The following is a 19,773-nucleotide window of genomic DNA, read 5'->3' on the forward strand; positions in this document are numbered from 1 at the left end:
ATGCAGCAATGATAATCATTATGTTCAACTGAAAAGTTTGTAAAGTACATGTAGACTTTATTTACAGTTGCACAAATTTTAGCTCCAAACTCTATGGAGCTCAATGGCTTGTTGCTATTTCTCAACTTGATGTAATTCTTGTAAATTCTTTCTTCCATTTCAAATGATGAATGTATTTCCCATAATGAGTCATACTCAAATTGGCACGTGATGTTAATAAACATAAATGTGTCCCTTCCAGCTTAAATTCACAAGAATCTGAATATTCCTTTTTATTTTTCTGTGTTGATTATTAACACTTTTCAAGAGGCTTATTTCCCCTTATGTCTTAATTATGCATTGCTTGCTGGATGCCATTTTTAAAAAAATTCCCTGATCAACAGTTTGATCATGCAGACACTTTGCATGAATAAATATGTGCAGTTTAAAGCATCTGACGTGCTGCTGTAAAGTTAGTCTGGTTCTCTGACAAATTTCACTACATCTAATATGAAACCCGGATCCAAATCAAACATGGATGAACAAATTTTCTGGATTTTTCAGCAGTGATCAATTTGCTTGTATGTCGTAAGTCTGTAACTTAAGGGTAAATTTTGTAAGACTTACAACAAAATCTTTGGCAGGTCTGATTCATGTGCCAACTCTGATAAATATATCATTCATGTGCCAACTCTGATGAATATATCCACTCATGTGCCAACTCTGATGAATATATCCACTCATATGCCAACTCTGATGAATATATCCACTCATGTGCCAACTCTGATAAATATATCCACTCATGTGCCAACTGTGATGAATATATCCACTCATGTGCCAACTGTGATGAATATATCCACTCATGTGCCAACTCTGATGAATATATCCACTCATGTGCCAACTCTGATGAATATATACATTCATGTCCCAACTCTGATGAATATATCCACTCATGTGCCAACTCTGATGAATATATCCATTCATGTACCAATTATAAAAGAAATGTATCCTCATGTGCTATTCTAATAAATCCACTTGTGTGCCAATATTTCATGACTGTATCTACTCATATGCCAACTCTAATGAATGCATACTGACGTGCTAATCATTACAAATACATCCACTTGTGTGGCACTCTAATAAATATAGCCACTCGAGCAAGACAATGATAAAAATGGGAAAAACAATAGCATAGTGAATGGCACATTATACACCTGACTTTCTTATAAGTCTTCTGTAAATGTAATTTTTGTGATTTTTCTTCCAGTGATCTTGATTGACCTTTGAATATTTGACCCCCAAATCATAAACTTCTTCCTTATCCCAAATGTAAAAAATCTAGAAAGCTTGTTCCGTGTCTAAGACATGGAACTAATATTACTCTGTAAGAACTTTTTTTCCAGTGTCCTCAATCTTGGAGTTTTGGACCCTAAAATTATTAGGGTTCTTCCCAGCCTCTTGTGAAAACCAGCTCTAAAGTTTGGTAACAGTTGACGGTGTACAATTCAAGTTAACATGAGAAGCTGACTGACAGCCTGATAATGGATATCAGAACAATAAACTCTGCCTTAGAGTAATGAAAAAGGGGCTGACATCCATCAGCCAACCAACCAGCCAACCAATCTCAGAAGTGTAATGTTTACTGCATGAATACAACTATTATCAACTTCATTAACTTGTATTGTACATATTTTTAAAAAAAATTGTATATAGGTTTATTACATAAATAAAAGTCTTATATTTTCCATTTTCTGTGATGGAGTAATTCCTTACTTAGTAGATTTAAGTCTTGTGTCATGAAGAAATTACTTAGTATATTTAAGATTTAAGTCTTGTGTCATGGAGTAAAATAATTACTTTTAAGTATTTAAGTCTTGTACCATGGAGTAATTACTTTGTAGAATTTAAGTCTTGTGTCTTGGAGTAATTACTTACTTTGTAGAATATGTCTTTACCATAAATATTACAGATCCTACACTATAACAGGTGATTGCACAATTCATTCTGATTTCTTAAGAACTGTTCCAAAAAGTCAATCAACTGCATGAAAATTGTCAGGCCTAGAATTTAACATTATCTGTAACCGGAGACAACAGTAGTACGAGAAATTTACTAGTCTTGTTGAATCTTCACTAGTCCTTACCACAAACTGCTGACTAGCAACAACATAAATTGTAATAGTCTTTGGACTATTGAAATTATAAACGGTACTAGTCCAACAAGAATTTTACCAGCCTTGGGCAAGTGGATTGTCACTAATTTCAAACACTAATCATGCATTATACTTCAAAACCCTACCCCAGTTTTACTTCATAACATTTCTATAGATTTTAACAAATTCCATCTTTATAAAATGAAGGAAGAAATTCCCATCTTAATTTTCAGTTTTATAATAGAATTAATACTACAAACATTCAAACAAATTCAGTTTTCTACCTATATTTGTGAACACTATCCCTGTGAATATTATCTCTGTGATGTAACATTGTCCTGTGACGTCAACATCATGCCTGTGAACATTATCCTGTGATGTGAGCATTATCCTGTGATGTGAACATTATGCCTGTGATGTGAACATTATCCTGTGATGTGAATATTATCCTGTGATGTGAGCATTATCCTGTGATGTGAACAATATGCCTGTGATGTGAACATGCCTGTGATGTGAACATTATCCTGTGATGTGAACATTATGCCTGTGATGTGAACATTATGCCTGTGATGTGAACATTATCCTGTGATGTGAATATTATCCTGTGATGTGAACATTATGCCTGTGATGTGAATATTATCCTGTGATGTGAACATTAGCCTGTGATGTGAACATTATGCTTGTGATGTGAATATTATCCTGTGATGTGAACATTATGCCTGTGATGTGAACATTATGTCTCTGATGTGAACATTATGTCTATGAAATCATTCTGATTTACATTCACAGTACAAGTTTTACCTGGATGCAGTTGTAGAGATAGCATCAACAGCCTCAATTATTCGGTGCAGAGCAGTATCTGTACCAATTGTCATATCAGTGCCACAGAAGTCATTATCAATGGATCCCACCATACCAGCAATGTTCAAATTGCAGTGCTGCTCTTTCATCTCCTGTGTAATTTTGCCTACAAGCAAGAATCAAGGCAATGTTTAAACTGACAGCAGGACTAAACTTTTAAATTGGCACCAGGACTAAACTTTTAAACTGGCACTCATAGTGCAGAGCAAAGGATCATTCTTTTACTGGTTTAAATCGGACTTTCCCAAAATATAGACAAAAACTTTGACATCACTGTAACATCATCACCTTATGACATGATGATAGTATGACATCATACTATGAAATGATGCTATTGTAATATCACTCTATGGTAATATTATTGTGACATCATGCTATGAAATGATGCTATTGTAATATAACTATGGTAATATTATTGTGACATCATACTATCAAATGATGCTATTGTAATATCACTATGGTAATATCATTGTGACCATGCTAATGAAATGATGCTATTGTAATATAACTCTATGGTAATATTATTGTGACATCATACTAGGAAATGATGCTATTGTAACATAACTCTATGGTAATATTGTGACATCATACTATGAAACAATGCTATTGTAATATAACTCTATGGTAATATTATTGTGACATCATACTATGAAATGATGCTATTGTAATATAACTCTATGGTAATATTATTGTGACATCATACTATGAAATGATGCTATTGTAATATAACTCATTGATAATATTATTGACATCATACTAGGAAATGATGCTATTGTAATATAACTCTATGGTAATATTATTGTGACAACATACTATGAAATGATGCTATTGTAATATAACTCTATGGTAATATTATTGTGACATCATACTATGAAATGATGCTATTGTAATATAACTCTATGGTAATATTATTGTGACAACATACTATGAAATGATGCTATTGTAATATAACTCTATGGTAATATTATTGTGACATCATACTATGAAATGATGCTATTGTAATATAACTCTATGGTAATATTATTGTGACAACATACTATGAAATGATGCTATTGTAATATAACTCTATGGTAATATTATTGTGACAACATACTATGAAATGATGCTATTGTAATATAACTCATTGATAATATTATTGACATCATACTATGAAATGATGCTATTGTAATATAACTCTATGGTAATATTATTGTGACAACATACTATGAAATGATGCTATTGTAATATAACTCTATGGTAATATTATTGTGACAACATACTATGAAATGATGCTATTGTAATATAACTCTATGGTAATATTATTGTGACATCATACTATGAAATGATGCTATTGTAATATAACTCTATGGTAATATTATTGTGACAACATACTATGAAATGATGCTATTGTAATATAACTCTATGGTAATATTATTGTGACAACATACTATGAAATGATGCTATTGTAATATAACTCTATGGTAATATTATTGTGACATCATACTATGAAATGATGCTATTGTAATATAACTCTATGGTAATATTATTGTGACAACATACTATGAAATGATGCTATTGTAATATAACTCTATGGTAATATTATTGTGACATCATACTATGAAATGATGCTATTGTAATATAACTCTATGGTAATATTATTGTGACAACATACTATGAAATGATGCTATTGTAATATCACTCATTGATAATATTATTGACATCATACTATGAAATGAAGCTAATGTAATATCACTCTATGGTAATATTATTTTGACATCAACAAAACGGTGGTGTTATGCCAATATGAATTATTGCAATATATTAACCTTTTATCTGCTACTAAGAGAAACCTCCGTATGATAAATAGAACCAAACTAATGCACGACATCCAAGCTAACCTAACAATTTGCTTACCTCCTACAGCAGAACAATTCACTAACTGCCTGCGTTCATTGCTTGACAAATATTATGCCCCAGCTACTAAGTGCAGAGTATCAATTCAAAAGTGTTCTCCATGGTATAGCAGTGTTAGGGACCAGCTTCGCGCTGCTAAAAGAGACCGCTGTAAAGCTGAGAGGCTTTGGCTTTCCACCAGACTCACTATTCATAAGCAAATCTATGAAGCCGCTAAGAAGAATGTCACAAATATAGTCCATGCAGCAAAATCAGCCCACTACACTACTAAGATCATGGAAATTTCCATCTGCAAAGAGCTCTTCAAGATTACTAACAAGCTAACATCAAGGAACAAATCTATACCACTTCCAACTACCTTCTCTCCAGTCGACCTTCCAGACATGTTTGCAAATTTCTTCTGTGACAAAGTACAAACCATTAGAGATAAGCTTGACACCACAATTTCAATTGACTCGTCGTCACCAAACAGCTGGGATAGAGAATTTGAGTGGCAACCATCAGCAGCATTTGAACCTGTCTCTATGGATTTTGTATGTACAATCCTGATGAAGAGTGCACCAAAGTCATGTGAACTTGATCCAATTCCAACATCACTGCTGCTCGAGTGCTTAGATCCAGTATTGCCTTCACTAACTGATGTTTTTTTTACACCTCTCTCTCATCTGGCGAATTCCCATCATTTTTTAAAAACTGCCATTGTAAAGCCTCTGCTGAAGAAACCAACACTAGACCATAACGATTTAAAGAACTACCGTACAGTTTCTAATCTCCCATTCATATAAAAAAATCTTAGGAAATGTTGTTCTATCCCAGCTTGTATCTCATCTAAATTCAAACAGTCTTTTTAGCAATGTACAATCTGCATATCGCCCTTGCCACAGTACTGAAACTACTCTTCTAAAAGTAGTTAATGACATTCTCTCTGCATTGGATAGCAGAACGATTACAGTCCTCACCCTCCAGGATTTGTCTGCAGCATTTGACAAAATAGACCATGATATTTTACTTCACCGTCTCCAGCATGTATTTGGCATTCATGATACAGCCTTACTGTGGTTCAAGTCATATTTGGTCAACAGGACACAAATTGTATCTGCAAATGGAATACACTCCAGCCCAGTTGTTCTATGTTGTGGTGTTGCACAGGGCTCTGTTCTTGGACCTGTTGTCTTCATTCTGTACACTCAGTCGTTCTCAAGTGTCATAGATCATCATCCAGTGCCAAACCAATTGCATGCTTATGACACCCAAATATACAAATCTAGCTACCCAACTGAAGTTGATGCTACCATCCAAGGTGTAGAGAGGTGCATTTCTGATGTGAAATCATGGATGACATGTAACAAGCTGCAGACGAATGATGATAAAACTGAGGCCATTCTGATCACAACACAAAGACTTTCTCATTCACATTCTTTACCTCAAACAATAAATATCAGCAGCACCAACATTAAATTCACACAATCAGTACGAAACCTAGGTGTTACTCTGGACAGTACTCTCACATTGCACCAACATGTCATGAACATATGCAAGGCTGCATATCTTGAGCTGAGACGCATCAGCTCAATTTGCAAATATCTTTCAGCTGATGCCACTAAAACACTTGTGTGTTCATTAGTACTTTCAAGACTGGACTATTGTAACTCAATTCTGTCTGGTTCATCTCAATATCTGCTCCAGAAACTTCAAAAAGTTCAAAACACAGCTGCTCAGATCATACTTAGAGTACCACGATCAGAACACACCTCCCCGCTGCTCTGTACCCTACACTGGCTATCCATTTGATCCAGAATCAAACACAAAATTTGTTCTCTGTGCTATGTTTCACTGTCGGACTCTAGTCCAACATACCTATCCAACCTCACCCATGTGTACACACCAGCAAGATATTTATGTTCCTCTTCTGACAATCGTATACTCATTATTCCCACTATGAAAACAAAGTCATATGGACAGCGTTCTTTTGCATACTAGGGCCCAGCAACATGGAATGAATTGCCCACTGAACTTAGACACAAAGACCTAATAATGTTTCCTACCTTAAATATTCTCCGCATGATTTTTTATGTTTTCTAATTTCATGGTGTTTGTCTTTGTAATCATATCATTATATGTTTTTTATCTTATAGGTGTTGTCTAATGTTGTAAAGCGCTGGAACTCTCCATGATCTTAGTAGTGTAGTGGGCTGATTTCGCTGCATGGACTATATTTGTGACATTCTTCTTAGCGGCTTCATAGATTTGCTTATGAACAGCGAGTCTGGTGGAAATCCAAAGCCTTTCAGCTTTATGGTGGTCTCTTTTAGCAGTACAAAGCTTGTCCCTAACACTGCTATACCATGGAGAACACTTTTGAATTGATATATATAGTTACTAGGTCAGCATGGAATCTAACCAAGATGTGATTTTAATGTAACAGATCTATACAGTTACTAGGCCAGTATGGAATGTAACCAAGATATGATCAATAATGTAACAGAGCTACATAGTTACTAGGCCAGCATGGAATGTAACCAAGATGTGATCGATAATGTAACAGATCTATACAGTTACTAGGCCAGCATGGAATGTAACCAAGATATGATCAATAATCTAACAGATCTATAGTTACTAGGCCAGCATAGAATGTAACATGTGATCAATAATGTAACAGATCAATATAGTTAATAGGCCAGCATGGAATGTAACCAAGATATGATCAATAATGTAACAGATCTATACAGTTACTAGGCCAGCAAAGAATGTAACAAGATGTGATCAATAATGTAACAGATCAATAGTTACTAGGCCAGCATAGAATGTAACAGCATGTGATCAATAATCTAACAGACCTATGTAATTACAAGGCCAGCATGGAATGTAACAAGATGTGATCAATAATGTAACAGATCAATAGTTACTAGACCAGCATGGAATGTAACAATATGTGATCAATAATCTAACAGATCTATACAGTTAATAAGCCAGCATGGAATGTAACAAGATGTGATCAATAATCTAACAGATCTATACAGTTACTAATCCAGCATAGAATGTAACAAGATGTGATCAATAATCTAACAGACCTATGTAATTACAAGGCCAGCATGGAATGTAACAAGATGTGATCAATAATGTAACAGATCAATATTTACTAGGCCAGCATAGAATGTAACAACATGCGATCAATAATCTAACAGACCTATGTAATTACAAGGCCAGCATAAACTGTAGCCATAGTTTCATGTCTCAATCTCAACGAATTTTAAAGCAGAAAGTGCCAAAAACAAAACTGATCAACAACTTAGACCATAAAGATATATCCCTAACTGTGAGACGTTAAATTTATTAGATACTGGATGTGTGTACCATAAAGATATATCCCTCACTGTGAGACGTTAAATTTATTAGATACTGGATATGTGTACCATAAAGATATATCCCTAACTGTGAAGTTAAATTTATTAGATACCAGATGTGTGTTCTTAGACCATAAAGATATATCCCTAACTGTTAAGTTAAATTTATTAGATACTGGATGTGTGTACTTAGACCATAAAGATATATCCCTAACTGTGAAGTTAAATTTATTAGATATTGGATGTGTGTACCATAAAGATATATCCCTAACTGTGAGACGTTAAATTTATTAGATACTGGATGTGTGTACCATAAAGATATATCCCTAACTGTGAGACATCAAATTTATTAGATACTGGATGTGTGTACCATAAAGATATATCCCTAACTGTGAAGTTAAATTTATTAGATACCAGATGTGTGTTCTTAGACCAAAAAGATATATCCCTAACTGTTAAGTTAAATTTATTAGATACTGGATGTGTGTACTTAGACCATAAAGATATATCCCTAACTGTGAAGTTAAATTTATTAGATATTGGATGTGTGTACCATAAAAATATATCCCTAACTGTGAGACGTTAAATTTATTAGATACTGGATGTGTGTACCATAAAGATATATCCCTAACTGTGAGACATCAAATTTATTAGATACTGGATGTGTGTACCATAAAGATATATCCCTAACTGTGAAGTTAAATTTATTAGATACCAGATGTGTGTTCTTAGACCATAAAGATATATCCCTAATTGTTAAGTTAAATTTATTAGATACCGGATGTGTGTACTTAGACCATAAAGATATATCCCTAACTGTGAAGTTAAATTTATTAGATATTGGATGTGTGTACCATAAAAATATATCCCTAACTGTGAGACGTTAAATTTATTAGATACTGGATGTGTGTACCATAAAGATATATCCTTAACTGTGAGACGTTAAATTTATTAGATACTGGATGTGTGTACCATAAAAATATATCCCTAACTGTGAGATGTTAAATTTATTAGATACTGGATATGTGTACCATAAAGATATATCCCTAACTGTGAAGTTAAATTTATTAGATATTGGATGTGTGTACCATAACAATATATCCCTAACTGTGAGACGTTAAATTTATTAGATACTGGATGTGTGTACCATAAAGATATATCCTTAACTGTGAGACGTTAAATTTATTAGATACTGGATGTGTGTACCATAAAAATATATCCCTAACTGTGAGATGTTAAATTTATTAGATACTGGATGTGTGTACCATAAAGATATATCCCTAACTGTGAAGTTAAATTTATTAGATACTGGATGTGTGTACTTAGACCATAAAGATATATCCCTAACCGTGAAGTTAAATTTATTAGATACTGGATGTGTGTACCATAAAGATATATCCCTAACTGAAGTTAAATTTATTAGATACTGGATGTGTGTTCTTAGACCATAAAGATATATCCCTAACTGTGAAGTTAAATTTATTAGATACTGGATGTGTGTACTTAGACCATAAAGATATATCCCTAACTGTGAGATGTTAAATTTATTAGATACTGGATGTGTGTACCATAAAAATATATCCCTAACTGTGAGACGTTAAACTTATTAGATACTGGATGTGTGTACCATAAAGATATATCCCTAGCTGTGGGACATTAAATTTATTAGATACTGGATGTGTGTACCATAAAGATATATCCCTAACTGTGAAGTTAAATTTATTAGATACTGGATGTGTGTACTTAGACCATAAAGATATATCCCTAACCGTGAAGTTAAATTTATTAGATACTGGATGTGTGTACCAATCAGATAATTTATTAGATACTGGATGTGTGTACCAATCAGATAATTTATTAGATACTGGATGTGTGTACCAATCAGGTGGACAAATTCAACGCTAAGAAAAATAAGAAAGAGCATGATAAAAAAATGTTTCATCTCATTCACTAAGTACATCATACCTACCATGTTTAGTATTATTCACTAAGTACATCATACCTACCATTTTAGTGTCATTTACTAATGACATCATACCTATCCTGTTTAGTGTTATTTACTAAGGGCCGTTCCATTTAATATACATGGTACCCAGGGAAGGCAGTTTTTAAAAAATATATACCAGCGTACTTTGATTTCTCAGAGTTCATATTACAATGATAAGAAAATTTTAAATTCCATCTATGGGTGAGTACCCCACTTTAAAAGTGCCTTCCCTGGGTCCCATTCATCTTTTAATGGAACAGTCCTAAGCACATCATACCTACCCTGTTGAATGGAACAGTCCTAAGCACATCATACCTACCCTATTTAATGGAACAGTCCTAAACACATCATACCTACCCTGTTTAACAAGTTCATCCAGTAAACTAGTCCATTCTTGTCTGAAGAGATTGGCACCTGTAAGACTGCCATCACCTCCAATTACCACCAGATTTGTAATGCCATATTTAACCAGGTTCTCTGCTGCTCTTAAACGGCCCTGTAGCTCACGGAAGTCATTACAACGGGCACTGCCTATCACAGTACCACCCTAGAATAATTACAAGTCCATTATTCAAACTTTTCAAAAATCCATTAGTCACACTTTCCACTGGTCCATTAGTCACAAATAATATTTACTATCAACATAGGTTGTATTTAACAATTTATTAAACCTGCAAATCCAGTCACTGATATTAACTTTATTCTGCACTAGCATCATTCTGATGTAATATTTTTAAGTAGCAAACCTCTGGCTATTTTCAATGTCCACTGACTATTTTTTAATTTTCACTGACTACTTTCAATGTCCACTTACTATTTTTGACGTTCAATAGCTATTTTCAATATTCACTGGCTACTTTCAACGTCCACTTACTATTTTTGATGTTCAATAGCTATTTTAAATGTTCACTGGCTACTTTCAATGTCTGCTAACTATTTTGATGTTCACTAGCTACATTCAATGTCCACTATTTTCAATGTTCACTGGCACAGTTCATATTCTGAAGTAATATTTTCAAAGAGCAAAACTCGAGTACAAGAAAATGGCTGTAATCCCCATAACAACAACAACAATTTCAACAAGTTACGACATCTATATATGCAACATCTGCACTATTCCACAATGCTTCTTGCCTTAATCCCTTAAATTAACTGCTTACAAGATGCCGAGTACCTATCTATTTTCAACTAGATCAATAAGCAATGTTATAACTAGCGAGAAATGATCTTACAAGCTGCATAATGCCAGAGGAACTAGCCCAGGTGGCCTCCACGATGTTGTCACCTCCGTCCACCATTCCCTGATAGCCCTGAAAATACAAGGACAAAGATTAATCGATCTGTCACTAAAAAAATTTAAACCAATTTTAAAGATTATGTTATTTAAATCTGTTCCTATAACATATACAGCTAAACATACAAAGATGCCAACTAAATTTACTTTGTCTTAAGTGGTTTGGCTGAATCATACTAACAAGGGTTGATTTAAAATAAGCAAAACGTTACATGTATATCATCATTAACATGGTATATTTTACTCTGGAGATTAGTGACAAATCAGTCCAAATAAATTTAACCTTTGGTCAAAATAAGCAATCTTGTACTAAACTTAATTTGTAGAACCATTGTTTCTTATTACCATAACAATGACCTCTGATCTTCAGACCAAAGAATCTAAGTGAAAGCCATCAATACAATGTTTAATCAAGGAATTTACACTGAAAGAAATGTTACTGTGAAAACCCCATTTTTCTCTGCCCTATAATGATGTTGATCTTTGACCTTTTGACCCCAAAATCATAAGGCTCCTTGTGTACCCTAAGTTTAAGCCTTTCACAAACATAAGGCTCCTTGTATACCCAAGTTTAAGCCTTTCACAAATATAAGGCTCCTTGTGTACCCTATGTTTAAGCCTTTCACAAACATAAGGCTCCTTGTGTACTCTAAGTCTAAGCCTTTCACAATCAAAAGGTCCCTTGTGTACGCTAAGTTTAAGCCCTTCACAATCAAAAGGCTCCTTGTGTACCCTAAGTTTAAGCCCTTCACAATCATAAGGCTCCTTGTGTACCCTAAGTTTAAGCCCTTCACAATCAAAAGGCTCCTTGTGTACCCTAAGTTTAAGCCCTTCACAATCATAAGGCTCCTTGTGTACCCTAAGTTTAAGCCCTTCACAATCATAAGGCTCCTTGTGTACCCTAAGTTTAAGCCCTTCACAATCAAAAGGCTCCTTGTGTACCCTAAGTTTAAGCCTTTCACAATCAAAAGGCTCCTTATTTTCATGCGTGTCTGCTCCTTGTTTTAATTCTTCTTTCTGATGCAATCTAAGCGTATACTTAAATTGAGTTCTAGTTTAGCACACTGAGTTACTGAGAGGTCAATGGCGAGGTTTACCATCACTTAGTTACTGAGAGGTCAATGGCGAGGTTTACCATCACTTAGTTACTGAGAGGTCAATGGCGAGGTTTACCATCACTTAGTTACTGAGAGGTCCATGGCGAGGTTTACCATCACTTAGTTACTGAGAGGTCAATGGCGAGGTTTACCATCACTTAGTTACTGAGAGGTCCATCACGAAGTTTACTGTTATCATGACACATAATGTAAGCATTTCATGCAAAGTCGTGCAGTGCTTTGACATAGTCATTCCAGCATTTCATCGGGGTAAAAAATTATTGGACATAATAATAAAAGAAACACCAATTTTAACTGACTATATTGAAAATCATAAACTTTGTTCTACACGCACTCTCTTCTACCTAGCCTTGTCTTGGCCATAAATTTGTTTAGCAGTTTGGACTGTCTTCTCTCAGGATGCTGTGTTAATAAAATGTGCTAATGAAAAGTATATGGAAACAAGAAAAGTATATGGAAACAAGAAACTACCTCTTTTATATAGAAGACTTTGCAGCCCAAATAGAATCCCATCCTCACCACTGCTCTGACGGCTGCATTCATCCCTGTAATGAGCAAACATAGAAATGCATAATATGATGTATTGTAATGTATTGTATTATAATGTATTGTATGTATTGTAATGTATTGTATTGTATGTATTGTAATGTATTGTATTGTAATGTATTGTAATGTAATGTATTCTAATGTATTGTATTGTATTGTAATGTATTGTATGTATTGTACTGTATGTATTGTAATGTAATGTACTGTATGCATTGCATTGTAATGTATTGTAATATAATGTATTGTATGTACTGTAATGTATTGTATTGTAATTATTGTATTGTAATGTATTGTATTGTAATGTAATGTATTGTATGTACTGTATTGCATGTATTGTATTGTAATGTACTGTATGTATTGTAATGTAATGTAATTATTGTATTGTAATGTAATGTATTTATTGTATTGTAATGTAATGTATTGTAATGTAATGTATTGTATGTATTGTAATGTATGTATTGTATTGCAATGTAATGTATTGTATTAAAATGTATGTATTGTATTGCAATGTATTGTATTGTATGTATTGTAATGTATGTATTGTATTGTAATGTAATGTATTGTAGTATATTGTAATGTATGTATTGTAATGTAATGTATTGCATGTATTGTAATGTACTGTACTGTAATGTATTCTACCTATCTGTATTATATTGTTATATTATATTATATTGTAATGTATTGAACCCTATCTGTATTATATTATATTGTATCCTATCTGTATTATATTATATTGTATTGTACCCTATCTGTATCATATTATATTATATTGTATTGTACCTATCTGTAGATATTTTTTTATCAGCTAAACCCAAGGACAAGTTCTATGCTGTGACCCATCTGTGCTCATGTTAAAAATCTTAAACTCATCAATCTAGCATTCATAAAACATAGATTAGCCACAGTAATGTCTGGAAATGGCTTAAACACAAAATATCATGAAAGCTCAACAGATGGATCATTGGACAAGGGTAACATTACATGCTTCCAAAAGTTAATGTGAGGTGTTAAACATCATATACTTATCAATTGGATTTTACTGTAGTATGGTATCACAGTCTGCCACCAAACAACGTAACTAGCTTTTGAGAATATCATAGGATATGTTATGAATATCATAGGATATTTCAAAAATATCAAAGGATATGCCCTGCATTTGACTGCAGTCACTCTCATTAGTCCCTGTTTCAAATATTTCTTATTATGTTGTGCACACACCAGTACTCCAAGCTACAACCAAAACTGTCACTCTTGTGGGCAAAAATTCATAAGTGGCAATTAAAAATTGTCATGTGATTGTCCAATATTCTTATAATTAAGACCAGGAGTTAAACTATGCATTCCAATGACAGTTTCTGTGATTTAATGACCTCTGACCTTGCAAATTATCTTGTGTGGTTTTGTAATGTTAATACTGTACGCTAATCCCTCATCAAAACTTTGCCATACCTCCATACCAAAAGAATCAACGGTTTCTTTCAATGTATGCCAACTGGTATACTGATTTCCACTTCTGTTTTCAGTGAGTTCTTCATTTATCAATCAATGAACAAAATAAAATATCTCTTAATAACTGTAACAATAGAGCTGATATTACTGATGTTAAAATTATAGAAAAAAGGACAATTTAATGTTCTGTTTTGTTTAAATGTAAGCACTTTATCTTGCCTTAGTAAGGTTTAATAAAAAGTAGTCATGCTTTCAACAACTAAGGACCAGTACAAACCATGACAAGGAGGTGAGGGCACCAATAAATTGATTGCAATGAATGTTTTAATCAAATACTAATTATGCATGCCTGTGCTCTGACACCTCACTCTGACAAGCATTACTTTTAATTGTATTTTGACTCCATCTGAAATGTTTGGAACACTTGCAGTTTATCATATACTGAATGTAGAAAAATAATACAAAGGTTTTTTAACTTATTTTGTCATCTTAGGAATTGTAACTTTCATGTTCATCATCACAAATCAACATTTATTTAGCAATTTTTCTGTGTCATAAGACATTTATTTTCAAATCATCATCACATCTGTACTTTTCCTACGACAACTTTCCACAATTTCTTGGGTGTCAAGCACAAGGCAGCGGACATGTCCGATTCTTGCAAAACTATCCAACGGAGGGTAGTGAACGCAAGACTGGTCAACAGAGGGTAGTGAATGCAAAACTGGTCAACAGAAGGTGGTGAATGCAAGAATGGCCAACAGTAAATGCATCCAGTTTTAATAAAGATAATAAATGTCATAGAAACTGAGAGATTTATAGAATGAGTAATAGAATAGAACATTTTCATGGGCAACACAACAAGAAGAATAAAAGGAAATTTATTATACGCTCAGACCTATGTTCATACATGGCTGTTTCAGCACGCAAGTGTTACTGATTGTGTCTATACAGTAACAGTGGCTAGTTAGCAAAGTATCTGATTAGATAATCTTTTGTGGAGAAAAATGTGTTATCAACGATTAAAACAAACAAATATAAAATTGAAGAGGGTGGTGAAGATTCAGCACATAAAGATTTTGATCCTAAACCTACAGTGGAGAATTTTCTTAAAGTCTGTTTAAGAAAACTGTGAATGTAGTATGCTTTGCTGCTTAGAGATGAAATGAAGAAATAATAGAATAAGGTTATTTGTTTCTTTCCCACCCACCCCCGAGTCTTATCAAATCTAATTATCTGAAATGGAATTAATCAAAATAAATTAATATAGAAAAGACATTAATCTCTTCTTTAATTTCTTTTAGTTGTTCAACTAATTCAAGGACACTGTAACATTGCAATTACTTTCCGAGATGCCTTAAATTTGCATGGTAAAAAGAATGAGCATTAGCAATCTGCAGACATACTGGTGACAACAATGCAACATTACAATTACTTTCCGAGATGCCTTAAATTTGCATGGTAAAAAGAATGAGCATTAGCAATCTGCAGACATACTGGTGACAACAATGCAACATTACAATTACTTTCCGAGATGCCTTAAATTTGCATGGTAAAAAGAATGAGCATTAGCAATCTGCAGACATACTGGTGACAACAATGCAACATTACAATTACTTTCCGAGATGCCTTAAATCTGCATGGTAAAAAGAATGAGCATTAGCAATCTGCAGACATACTGGTGACAACAATGCAACATTACAATTACTTTCCGAGATGCCTTAAATTTGCATGGTAAAAAGAATGAGCATTAGCAATCTGCAGACATACTGGTGACAACAATGCAAGAAAATGTTCTCAATTATTGCATGAGAAAAAAATACAATAACTGGAATTTCTATTTTGGGGATAATGAGACTCATCTTGGAAAACTTCAGAATTTGTAGTCAAGTCATGGATATATATATATATATATATATATATATATATATATATATATATATATATATATATATATCAGGGCTTGAAATTATCGGTAGTCTGCTAGCCCGAGGCTAGCATATTTCCTGTCGGACTAGTAACTTTCATAATGTTAATAGTCCAATGGGCTAGTAAGTTACGGTTATCAATAGTCAGAGTTTGTTTACGCCATTCCCTAATAAAGACTTGACTTAGCAGATGTTCTGTAGAATCAAAGCAGTGGCCATTGTAAACACAGTCATAAAATATTAGCATGAGAAGTCAATTTCTGCCTCAGAAAGGTACGTTTCTATAACAAGAATCCATCTGATTTTGTGCATTTCACTTAACAGCGCCAATTATGGTCCCGTCATTAACAACAAAAATTTGTTAATTGATCCCAATTAATCTGATAAATTAAATAAAAAAATGACGTGGTATCACACTTTCTTCACTCGACCACAGTAACAAACTACAAAGCGGTATACCACACAAAAGAACACGGCAAAAACTATTCAAAGAAATTAATTTGCATGTCTTTTTGTTTAAGGTTCTTTTTTTGTTGCTCGCTACTCAAACGCTCTAACAGTCACAAACAGGAAACTACATATTTTACATTTCCATCGAAATAATTATAAGAATTAAATCAATTTATTACGATTACGTTATTGACACATCCTTTCCATATTTTTCCCTTACAAGAATGAACAAATAATTGAATACTCGTGGAGATATCCAAGCCGAATACCGTACATTTGTTGGGAATTAAAATCTCTGAGCATGGGCATCTAATATTTGAACATTTTCTGCCTTATTATTAATTTCAACAATACATTGAGACTCGATTAATTAGGAACAATTACCAAACTCAAGACTTATGATGATACCATAATTAAATACAATGCACTGAGTGTCAGATGGCTTAGTTTGAAGAGAACATGCATTTTCCAAGCTAAAACTAACAGTATCTTCTGATACTAATATTTTAATTTTTATAGCAGTGTTTACAATAGCCACTGCTTTAATCATGCAGAACATTCGCTGAAGTTGTCTTTTTTTGGGAGACGCCATTTAATTGTGGGAGGGGGCCAAAGACAGGTATTTTGAAACATGTTTCTTGCTCTGACTTTCTTATATAAAGGACACTGTGCCATTCCTTTTCTTGCTTTAAATAATTCACGTCAGCTATCCTATAACATCTCGTATTTCAAAACAAGGCACAATTTATTCCTTATAAGACAGGCAAAATGTGGCATTAGATAGAAGGTGTTAAGCCACCGGAATAAAAGCAAAAGTGGAATGAGAATGATGAGGAATTATTCTTACGATAGGGAAAAGCGTAATGGAAAATTTCAGAAGAAATGGACAAAAGACTGGGAATGGCTGAATTATGACGAGGAAAGGAACATTATGTGGTGTAACTGTTGTAAGCAATTCGCAAAAAACAAACACAGAAAACATCCAGTTTTGTTGCAGGCTGTTCAAACTTTAAAACTGAATTGGTAGACATACATGAAAGCTGTGTAACATTGTTTTGCAAACAGGACAAGTCATGATTTGGCAGGACTAATAAATTTCTCAATATACTAGTCCTTCTGGCTACAAAGAAATTTTTGTTAACTTCGAGCCATGTATATATATGTGTGTGTGTGTGTGTGTGTGTGTGTTTACATTTTAAAACTGATTCATTCTGCAGAGGGCAGCCAATGATAAAGTTGGAAAGAAATTAAAAAAATTTTTTTTTTTTTTTAACGTAAGTAACCGTGAGTGTGACCTTGAGACTACGCTATAACATTTTTGCAGTCTACAACAAATGAAACTTTTCGATCTATTTAAGTGTTACCTTGGGAATCACCGCCACTGGTGAAAACCCCAATGGATTTCCCGAACGCAGACCCAGCAAGGAACTCTTCCCCTTCCTTTCCGGGGACAGCCATTACACTGTCTTTCCTATACATTGCTGGATGAGAATGGAAAGATGCGTTTTCTGTAAAAACGTTATCATCCATATTTGGAAATCAGAGGCGCGGTCTTATTGGTCTAGATTAGCCTGCAGACAGCAGCAGCAACAGTATCCTTGGATTGACCGAGCGTAGCCTTGGCCTTTGCTCAAAATAACAGTAGATTGGTACAGGCACAATGTAAAAAGTCAAACGATAGCAAGGCAATAATGGTATAAAGCAGTCTATAAATAGACTGGTTCCATACACAGTCTCTTTAAGGCGTGAGGTGAATACACGGATCCGTAGAGATATCAAGCAACAAAATGTACGTGTACGTGCTACTTAAATTCTATCTACATTCGCAAGACAACCAAAGCTGAAGCAAGAATATAAACTTCAGGCTTGCGATTCATTTGTTTTCCACACGAGGCCTTTTATCCTCGAAAGCTTTTTTCGAACTCAAACTGAAACAGGCAAGTAAATGGAAGAACGGTATGCACAGGCATGGAAATGAAATAAACGAGTAAACAGGAAGTGGGAAAAGGAAGACAGCAAACGCACAAGGTAGCTCAGAACATCCCGCGATGGCCAAGACTTTCCATGAAGCGTATGTTGATGATTGGCCACAGAAATGTGAAAACCTCTGTATCATTTTTAATAGGTGTTTGTTTCAGAGTTTGAATTTTTAAAAAGAAAGATGTGGGTATGTGGTTTGTGTTATGTCGTTTCGATTGTTGTCGTGTCGTTTGCCAATTGTTTGATAAACGATAATGCTTTTACTTAACTGAGCCTGCTTTGTTTTAAAGTGATATTTTTGTAATGGTTATTTATACATATTTTGTGTGGCGGTTTTTTTCATGAATGTATATTATAATGAGTATTTTGTAAAGTAACAAATTGGTTAGCTGCTGTTTGTTCATGACTCTAGATTCTATTTTACGGTAATAAATATTTAGTTTACGTTAAATTTTTGTTATAAAAACAGCCCTGATAAGGAACTTATCCATTGTTTGAATGAGTATTACGACATCGGTCTGGTACGGATGTATTTTGACGCATGTCAGGTGTGAAGGTATTGCGAAATAGATCAAGAAGGAATACGTTTCAACAGAATCGTAGTTATGGTGATTTATGTAAGGAGGAATACACGAATTCCTGATCTGCAGAAGTATTTAGTGTTGTCTTTAGATTTAATTTGAGAGGAATCATTTATTTAATTTATTTATTGCAATTACAAGATGTTCATAAGACGGTTTGGACTATTTATTTGGGGATTGTTGGGAATTCAATCAAAGATGTTCTAGACAA

The 19,773-nt window shown here is 33.8% G+C and overlaps 1 protein-coding gene across 6 annotated transcripts in view; it reads right to left on the reverse strand.

The window, feature by feature from the left end:
- Positions 1-18,647, reverse strand: part of LOC149791118 (ATP-dependent 6-phosphofructokinase-like) — a 100,867-nt gene extending 82,220 nt beyond the window's left edge. For 4 of the 6 annotated variants that reach the window (XM_089973040.1, XM_089973039.1, XM_089973038.1 and 1 more), the window contains exons 1-5: positions 18,366-18,647; positions 13,100-13,173; positions 11,449-11,526; positions 10,574-10,763; positions 2,933-3,098 (exon numbers count right to left, since the gene is read on the reverse strand). In XM_089973040.1, the coding sequence (XP_089829166.1) occupies positions 2,933-3,098; positions 10,574-10,763; positions 11,449-11,526; positions 13,100-13,173; positions 18,366-18,531 (674 nt within the window). In that variant the 5' untranslated portion in view covers positions 18,532-18,647. The remainder of the gene's footprint in view (positions 1-2,932; positions 3,099-10,573; positions 10,764-11,448; positions 11,527-13,099; positions 13,174-18,365) is intronic. The other 2 variants (XM_089973042.1, XM_089973041.1) reach the window with 1 other exon arrangement.
- Positions 18,648-19,773: the final 1,126 nt, after the last annotated feature.

This window comes from Sinohyriopsis cumingii, chromosome 10 (genome assembly GCF_028554795.1).
Source record: "Sinohyriopsis cumingii isolate HCF-2022 chromosome 10, ASM2855479v2, whole genome shotgun sequence".
Lineage (NCBI taxonomy): Eukaryota > Metazoa > Mollusca > Bivalvia > Unionida > Unionidae > Sinohyriopsis > Sinohyriopsis cumingii.